The sequence below is a fragment of the Cryptomeria japonica genome, chromosome 10 (genome assembly GCF_030272615.1).
Source record: "Cryptomeria japonica chromosome 10, Sugi_1.0, whole genome shotgun sequence".
In the NCBI taxonomy this organism is placed as follows: domain Eukaryota; kingdom Viridiplantae; phylum Streptophyta; class Pinopsida; order Cupressales; family Cupressaceae; genus Cryptomeria; species Cryptomeria japonica.
In genome coordinates this window covers 464,215,114-464,224,560 of record NC_081414.1, presented here as the reverse complement: position 1 = coordinate 464,224,560, position 9,447 = coordinate 464,215,114, and the positions used below count along the sequence as shown (strand labels likewise).

At 36.4% G+C, this 9,447-nt stretch overlaps 1 protein-coding gene across 1 annotated transcript in view; it reads left to right on the top strand.

Moving 5' to 3' along the window:
• The first annotated feature begins 1,537 nt into the window (after positions 1–1,537).
• LOC131859424 (protein CANDIDATE G-PROTEIN COUPLED RECEPTOR 2) overlaps positions 1,538–9,447 on the top strand; it is a 55,900-nt gene continuing 47,990 nt past the window's right edge. Inside the window, exon 1 of the mRNA XM_059213144.1 lies at positions 1,538–2,230. Coding sequence (XP_059069127.1) covers positions 2,009–2,230 — 222 coding nt within the window. The 5' untranslated portion in view covers positions 1,538–2,008. The remainder of the gene's footprint in view (positions 2,231–9,447) is intronic.

Sequence of the window (9,447 nt, the reverse complement as noted above, 5' to 3'; positions counted from 1 at the left end):
TTATCAAACGACAAATATTTTTTTTGAATTTCATTTTACTAGTTGTTTTTTTTCTTTGTTTATTGTGCCTTCATACAGTTGTACAAATCCATACAACCATATATAACTTCATAAAAACTAGTTGCCCCCACAAAAAATGGCTCAATTTTTGCACCAGTGCAAATTTCAATAATTCGATAGGGGATTTAAGGGCTTTTCGGCCTTTTAAACATTATAGTGAGATCGATTTTGCCCCAAAATGACCATATTTTTTGTTGACCTCCAAAAATCGCCTCTAAAAATGTGCCATAGGTGAAATCGCCTAAAAAACATAGTAGCTTAGATTTTGATGAAACAAAAAGCATTCTTGGGGTTTCCCGATATTGGAGACACAATGGTGATGCCTATTTTGCTCCAAAGCTGATAATAAAATCGTCCCATCTCTAGATGCACAAAAAAGCAAATATGTGACCCTACAATGCTTTTGAGAAAATAAACCTTCAACTTGAGAAGGTGTTTACCAAATTTGCACTTTGATACCATGTTGAATTTTGCATCACAAGCACCTACAAGATCAAGCAAAAAACAAAACAACTTCCACAAGTGAGAGCTACACAAAAGAATGCTATATTACTCAAAAGAAAATAATACATAATGAATTACAATTGTACAATGAGGTTCTTATAAATAAAGCATTGAGCTAAATTAAAGAGAACTAAAGTGCAAGCATGAGAAGCTAAAAAAGCTCAACTATAGCAAAACTAGATGCACAACTAAAACAACTAGAAGCAAGCACTCCTATGTTAACCTAAAAAGCATAACTAGTTGTAAAAAAGCAACTAATAGCTAAAAATGCTCTAACATGTGAACCTAACCCTAAACTTGTAAGAATGAATTGGTACAAGTTTGACTATTGGAATTTTCTTGTCTTGATTTTCTAATGTTTTAATATCAATAAGGGGTTGTGGTGTTTAGAAACACTTTTTGGGATTTTGCTGAATCATAAGGATCACGTTCTCCTTAGTCAAATCCTTAGGATGATCAATTCACTGGTTTTAAAATAATGATCAAGTACACCAAACAAGAGTACAATGAGCCCTAGACGATGTTGCAAATAAACATGCAATGACAGTGCTCCATGATACTGTGATGATGCTCTCATATAAATGCTCCAATGATAATCTTTGTTGACTTAAAGAAATTAGTCATTGAAGTTAGCCCTTAAATACACCATCAGAGTGTGCAATTTAAAATAGATTTTTACTTTAATCAACACATAACAAACTAATGAGAGAAGGAAACATGAACTTAAAATAAGAAATTTAAAATTTCAAAAGTCTATATCCATGATCATATAAATAACTTAAATCAATTTTATACTCATATATTTGAACTAAAATAATAAGTAATTAAGATATAAAATCAAACCTAGATTATACAAATAAATAATAATAAAATAAAATTTATTTTCTTACTAACTTTGAGACAAAAATGCACCAATGTACAATTTAATTCAACTAAAACATAAGAGAAATGACATGCAAATGAAATTAGTTCTCGAATCTCCATGCCCAAAACAAAAGGTTAAAGGGCGTGCACATGCAATTTTAAACTTCATAGATCTAGTAGCAAATTAGACTGCTATAGAATCCCTGTAGATATTTTTATTTTGTAAAGGTTGCGTGTCTTTATCCTCTGCAAATATATATTACATTTTCCTATACAGTCGACATTCATAACCCGACAAGAAGTTGATTTTCGAAGAGACGTACAAACGACACCACACATAATTTGTTTTCAGACATCCAACATTTATAAATCCGGAATCGCGTTCTCGATTCGACTATGCGAGGAAGCTGGAGACGATTAGTTTGATAAAGACATCTGTTTTCTCTCGAGTGGAAATGCAGGATAACAGAAATCAGAAAGGGTTGCGAGTTGAATTGCGGTGAAATTTGAATAAAGGAGCGAGAAAGAAGATAAAGGAGGCAGAGGGCATAAACATAATTAGTATTATTATTATTGGAAGATGCAGTGGTTGGTGAACGGGAATTCTAAGTATGGGTACGGGATGTGGTATGACATAGCTGTGATAGCCCCTTCGGTGGCGTTTCTCACGTTTCTGGTGTTGCAAATGAAGAGCAGTCTGGAAAAATTAAGGCGAAGCGGATCATCATCATACATCATGGCCTCCTGCTACGCCTTACTTTGGCTCGTCGCAATTTTTAATCTCCTCTGGTGTTTACTTCAGGTTCACCTTCTAACTCATCTCAATTACATCAAATTCCAACTGCCGTCTTTTTTCTTTTTATTCAACGCCCAACTGTTCAAATTGTGTTACCTTGATTTATAGCGGGAAGCTTTTTTTTCCCTCATCCTAATGATAGAACATTGAATGCCATTCAAAACATTGATTCAAACGGAAACAGTTTTCTCATAAGCAATTCACTCAGTCGAGGACCGTGAAAACCTCATGCTTATTAAGGATTCTTCTTATCTAACAAATACAAAAGAAATTGTGGTCTTTGAGATGCTATTATTCTTGTGGCCCCATAGAGATGGTGGGCACAATTACCAGTGGGAGATGGAAATGAGATTCAATGGGCAGAGAATGGCACTACTAAATGCGAGAAGTCAATAGAGCTACCTTTGTGCATCCGGCAAGGGGGTTTGCCTGGCAACGCTTTTACAGCTGGTAGATTTTTTTGTTATTTTGGGCATCCAGAATCTCAAATAACAAACAATGTGCTGGATGTTTAACACTAATGTTGCCTACTAGGAGGCTGCCAATTTCCCAATAATCAACACCTATTACTTAATGTTATCATGCCTTAAATTAATTTATTAAACTAGATAACCATATTTATTATTCATAGTACAATTGAGTGGCTATATTCAAGCCCCAATTCTTACTTCCTTTCTAATCCTCGACCCTCGATGGGGATTTACTTGTCTAGGGCATGATGACACCACCTCCATAATTGGGCCCAAGTTTCAGGAACATCCGTCCAGGCCACCCGTGGGGCTCACCTAATTTGGGATGGATTTACTCCACCTCTCCCTAACAACACATAAGGGGGGCAATAGAAATGATTAAATAATTGGGCTACGAGTATACTAACTTCTCATATATAATGAATACATATGAAAAAAAAGTATGACTGTCATACATATTGCAGTCTATATTAATATTACTACTAAATTCTGCATAAGAACATTATCAGGCTTCATATATTAAGCACATCCCCATGCATACCACCAAGAACAAAGATGTTACTGCCTGCAACTTAATAACTGTTCTGATCTGATCTGATCGATGGTGATCCCACTGGATGCTTTTGATTCCTTTCCTTTATATATCTCAATGTGAGGGAGAGGTCACACCTCTTCATCATGTATGCCCTTTGGCAAGAGACACACCCTTTCATCATTAGCATCCTTTGAAATAGTGTAACTCTTCATTATTTCTGCCCTTTGAAAGGGACACAACCTTTCACAATCAGATCTGCACTTCTGATTCCCAAAATTACCCCCCCTTCAAATGAGTTCTCTTTTCCCTTTTATAGCTCATATTTGGGGGAGTCACAACTTATCATTTCATGCTCTTTGACCATTCATTAACTATAATCAACTTTTAATTATATTTAGTTAATTTTTATTCTTTTGTATTTTAATTTTATTACTATTATTTATTATTATATTCTATTTCAAAGTGGGGACATTACATTAACATTCAGCAGCTGGCGTTACTTTATTTGGTATCAACTTAAAGTTATATAAGCAACAATCTCAAACTCTCAAGACTCATCATTTTGAGAAAAATTTAGGGACCAAGTGATTTGGATGCCAAGAGGTCTAGGAGAAAATGTTAAGTATGTGAAAGACAAGATTATAGATTATGCACCAGAAAACAAAAATTACAGTTATCCAATATACAATTGAATTGAGTGGAAAGCTTTTAGCAATTATGTGCTACTTCTATTCCAAAGATGAATGATTAGGATACAATGGATGTTACATATATCATCAAGATAGAGAATGAAATTTCTTGCGACGTAAAGGGGGCAACCACATCAGACTGGCTTGTCTAGACTATTCATCTATCCATACCCCAACATGAAGGATCGAATGTCTTACGAAATAAAATGAGAAGATGAATTGGTTCATGCTCCAAATTGTTTGACAGTTGAGTTCTTGATAGTTGCCGTTTCAATCCCATAGTTTGAAGGAGAAAGCTATGTGGTTGCCATGTGTGTAGAACTGTTGATTGTGTGGTGATTGTTAGGTGGTGTCCCAAAAGGGGTTGAGTTATGCATGGTGAATGTTGACGCTGAGGTTTGCACGCTAGTGTAGAGTGTTGAATAGACTTACATGTTGGCATAAGGTGTTATTGAAGCTTGTGCATTGACCCAAAGGACTTCTATGAGGCTTGCACATAGATTAAAAGGACTATAAAAATTTGCACAAGTTTCTATGAGGCTTGTAGGACTGTGCTTTGATCATTTGCCCTTTCTTGAGAAGTGATGGGCTCCAAAGTTATGCAAATTGAACATGAAATTATCGAAGATTGTACCACTTTGCTTGATCTGTATACTGCCTCCCCTTAGCCACTTTGAATAGATAATGTGAACCTTGGAGGGTGTGTGTTGCGACCATTTGTATGATCTCATCTCAGACAATTGTGTGCAGTTGCCTAGGATCCAAGTTTGGAGGATGTCGGGTTGATGCTGGCTTGAGATGAGGAGGAAAATATGGGTTAAGGATTCCGCAATTAATATTGAATACAAACCCAATTATTGTGGGAGATTGAGAACAAAACATTCTCATCAGCTGCATGCAAGATGGCATATGGAGCATCATGCAGCAGCTTTATCTTCCTATGTGAACCCTTGTAGCACTCCTTTTGAAGATACAACTAGACTTTGTCACCAACCTTGAATGAGTAAGGGGCATAATATTTATCATGGCATTCTTTTTATTTTTATTGTTGGCACGAGAGAATCTATTGAACTTGTTCGTGGACACTCTAAATGTGTTGCAATAACATTGATGCTTTATCTGCTTCTTGTTCCTATGTGCATGAGTCTACTTGAGATGGTGTGCAACAGGATATATTCAAGGCTGCCACAAGCCAAAACCCAAGACATTTAGAAAGGACTATGCCTTGTAGAACTATGTAGGGATCTCTTTTAGGCATATTGGTGTAGAGTAGGTTGTCATCCCAAGTGTGATGTGTGTAATTTTAGATATTCAGAAGATGCAAAAGTTTGCGATTGGCCATTGCCATTTGGCTGTCTAGTTTCAGACTAAAGGTGGTTGATTGATCTAGTTGTGTATCCAATCATTCTCACAAGGATTGGCAAAAAACGTGCTAACAAGCCTTGGGTTCTGTTGTGACATAATCACACATCGCCCCATTGCAAATGGGGACCCCCCTTGTTTTCGCTTTTTAGGGTAGTGTTTTGGCGTCTTGGGTTTTGTCTCCAGTCTCTTGCCTTCACAAATGAGTCAAGTTTTCCAAAATTTGGAGGAGTCATCAAATCAATAAAGGAAAAGAATGATCAAAAGAGCGTTTTGATGTTATAGATGTGCTCAGATAGGTCGAAGGATTAAAAACGCAAATTTTCGGGATCAATTTTGACAACTTCCTATTTTTTAGGAAAATTGTTTTTTTTTCTACTTTTTTCTTTTTCAAAAAGTTTTATTTTTTGCATTTTGGAGCCAATCCAGGAACTTGCTTTTTTGTTTTGCTTTTTTCTAAAAATAGAAAGTTGCTTTTTTGCTTTTTTTGGGATCATGGGTATTTTCTAAGTTAGAGGAAGTGTTCATTGTCAGGAATGTTCATGGAAGGTCACAAGGAAATGGCTGAATATGGAAGAAATTCCTGATTCCAAGTGAAGTCCGCCCTAGACATGGAAAAAATTCCTGATTCCAAGTGAAGTCTGCCCTAGACATAGAAGAAATTCCGGATTCCAAGTGAAGTCCGCCCTTTGCATGGAGGAATTTCATAAAAGCACAAAAGAAAGAATGGGAAGGTTCGATTTGGTGTTCAAAATAAGACCGGATTCGTTTCCAATAAAACACAAAAACAAAAAAATAAGACAAAGCAAGAGTTCAACTTCTCTATAAATATGAGCATTGGCATTTCATTCAACTCACAAATCACTTCTTAAGGTTGAAAGTTGAAGCTTAGGAGATAATTTCTTTCAAACTTCAAGGCAAATTTCAAAGTAAATTGTAGGTGCAAGACAATTTCTAGGAGAATTCAGGCCAACATCTACATTTGGAGACAAAGTTGAAGGTGATTCCTTAAAGCAATTTCATCAAAATTCTCAGGTTTGCAAAAAGGATTGAGGGCTGATTTTCAGAATTTCGATTTCTTTCAGACTTCAAGAATTTTCAAATTTTATCTAGGATCATGTTGCTTTTTACGCTTTATGCAGATTTGAAAGCAAGAAAATTTCATTATCAGATTTAATTTCAATTTCCAAAATTTCACTAAGTCTGATTTTTAGTTACTATTTCATAATCAGACTTGATTTCACAATTTCCAAAATTTCACTAAGTCTGATTTCTAGAATTTCATAAGTTAAATGAGAATTATCCTTCGAAATTCCTTCAAACAAGCATCAAACCCCCTTGTTCTTTTTCTAACTTAGATTTTTCATGTTTTCAGGTGGTGGATGTCAACTCAGGGAGGGACCCCTTATTCTTTTTCTATCTTAGAGATTTTTCATGTTTTCAGGTGGTGGATGTCAACTCAGGGAGGGATTTCCAAAAAGACAGATGAAGTTCAATAACAAAGGACCACAACAAGAGTCCAGAATTGTGACAAAATGGAAGAAGGTTGGAGATATTGACCTTGGCCATGTTAACCTCGATGATTTCAAGAAAAGAATGTATGGGCTCAATGATTGCTTTCCTTCACCATTAGCACACAAGATGATGAGAAATGGAATTGTTCAAGCAACGGATTTCCTCTAGCTATGCAATGCAACGAGCTGATAGTAGAATGTGCCAGACATTACAACATCCAAGAGAGACAAGTTGTGGCACTTGATGGTAGAGTGCTGGCTTGCCTTGGAGAAATGGCCATCAAAGAAGCATTCGACATTCCAGATTAGCCTTCCACCATATACAAGACCAAAGAGGAAACCTTAAGAATTTTTGAAGCAGATGCTAGAACTTGCCTCTTGAGCTGAAATGATCAACAAGCAATGGTTGCAAAAGCCAAGGGGTCATCATACCAAATTGCGTAAGAAACTTTTAAAGACAGATTTCATAGAACAGTATGTAGACCTCATCCTATTGCTAGCAGAGTCACAAGAAGTCCTCAAGCCTCCCTATTCGAGCCTTGGATGTTCTCCTTCATTGATGAGGTCACTTCTGGTGTCAAGATGATAAATTGGGCAAAAATAATCAGTGATAGCATAGATGAGCAGCTGAGAAGCATGGAGCACACAAAGTCTTTGTACATGAGTTCTTACGTCATTTACATGCTGGCAAGATGTTATAGATATAAGGGATTGATTTGCAAAGGATTGTGGGAAACAAGGATGGTCGATTCAAAGCATATGATTGCTATCTGCAATTGCATATACAGGAGAAATCCCATTTCAAAAGAGTCAATGATGCGTTCCTAATGTACATCACCAGGATGTTTCAAGGAGGCACTCATCAACGATTGACACAAGAGGCCAAAAATTTGCTAAGCAGGTTTGGATATTGGTACATTCAATTCCTCATATTCACATATTTGATGGTCCAAGGATTTACAAGATGCCCATACAAACTTCCAAGATATCCTACAAATAAAATGGTACTACTAGAGGTCATAAGACAATTGGACACATGATAAAATCCAAAGAGGCAAGAAAAAGGTTGGAATTTCTTTTCCCCTTTTTGTTGGAAAGATGTTAGAATCATGTCCATCAACACAGGTAATTGATAAGGCAAATGTGGAAATGCAATGGTACCCATTCTCCTTATATCGATTGAGGTCCAACTTTGATCCCCATCACCATATTGGGATGGTAAATAAAAAGAAGTATAAACATAGAGTTGATCTTGAGGATTTCTGGGCCAATGCGGTTGATGAGTATGAAATAAGGAGAATGTGGTCCAAGATATTAGTAAGTATGATCAGAACAATTGAACTTTTCCCCATACTAGATCAACTGGAGGATGATGGAAATTTCACCCAGCCATGCTATGAAGAAGAAAAAGATAAACCTCTTTCTGCAACAGATTGGTTTGGACTTGAGCTTTCAGATTTGGATACATTAATGAGGCCAATCGTGAAATTCACTAGATGGTGGGTGGATTAGTAAATTCACAATGTGAGGGAGAAGAATATTGCCTTCACCTATGATTTAATTGGAAGCATGGATTCTTGTTCTTTCGATGAGAATGAAGTGACTCACGGTGCTAAGAAGCTATGAAGAAGAAAAAGATAAACCTCTTTCTGCAACAGATTGGTTTGGACTTGAGCTTTCAGATTTGGATACATTAATGAGGCCAATCGTGAAATTCACTAGATGGTGGGTGGATTAGTAAATTCACAATGTGAGGGAGAAGAATATTGCCTTCACCTATGATTTAATTGGAAGCATGGATTCTTGTTCTTTCGATGAGAATGAAGTGACTCATGGTGCTAAGAAACTAGAAAACGGAAATTCTAGGAGGAGAGATACAATAGAGTGTTCATTAAGACCAAGAAGAAAGAGAACTTATAATGAAGAGATTATACACAAGAAATTGAGAAGAAATAATGCATCTTCCTCTACGAACACTTCTTTGGTTGAAGAAATTGGCTCATCCACAAGTAGGAACAAAGCTCCAGTTGATGATGATTTACAAATTGAGATGGAAATTCCTCCTCGAATTTGTGAAGAACCAAATGAAGAACTAGTTCAACAGCAAATTGTTCCTGATGGCCCTAATAATCCAATGACAGTAATGGATGAGGAATTGGAGAATATTGAAGCTGACATCTTGGAAGGAGATTTTTAGGAAGGAATGATTTTTACACTCAGGGGAATTGAAGGAAGTGAAGGAAATGAAGTAAAAGAAGAAGATGATGGCATTGAACAACCAATAGTACTTGATTGGTTACTACAAAGAATGAAAAAGATAGCTATTGTAGAAGTCCAACTAGTGGACGATTTAGCAGAATTCTTAGCTTGATTGAATCACCCTGTAGAAAAGAAGGCAAAGAAATATTCCTTAATCCATAAAGATGGCACAAGATCTCGTTCAATATAGGTGGCCATTCCAAAAGTTGACAAAACAAAAGAGGACATCACTCCTGAAGATTACGAGCTAATGACTATGAACTTAGGTCTTGCTACAAAGGAACAAGAAGTTCAGGAGTTAGATGGAGATGACTCAATCAAGGCCATCAAGGAAAGGCTAAGGGAAGAGGAAGAAAAGAAGAACAAACTCCAAGTGGAGAATGAACAATTAAAG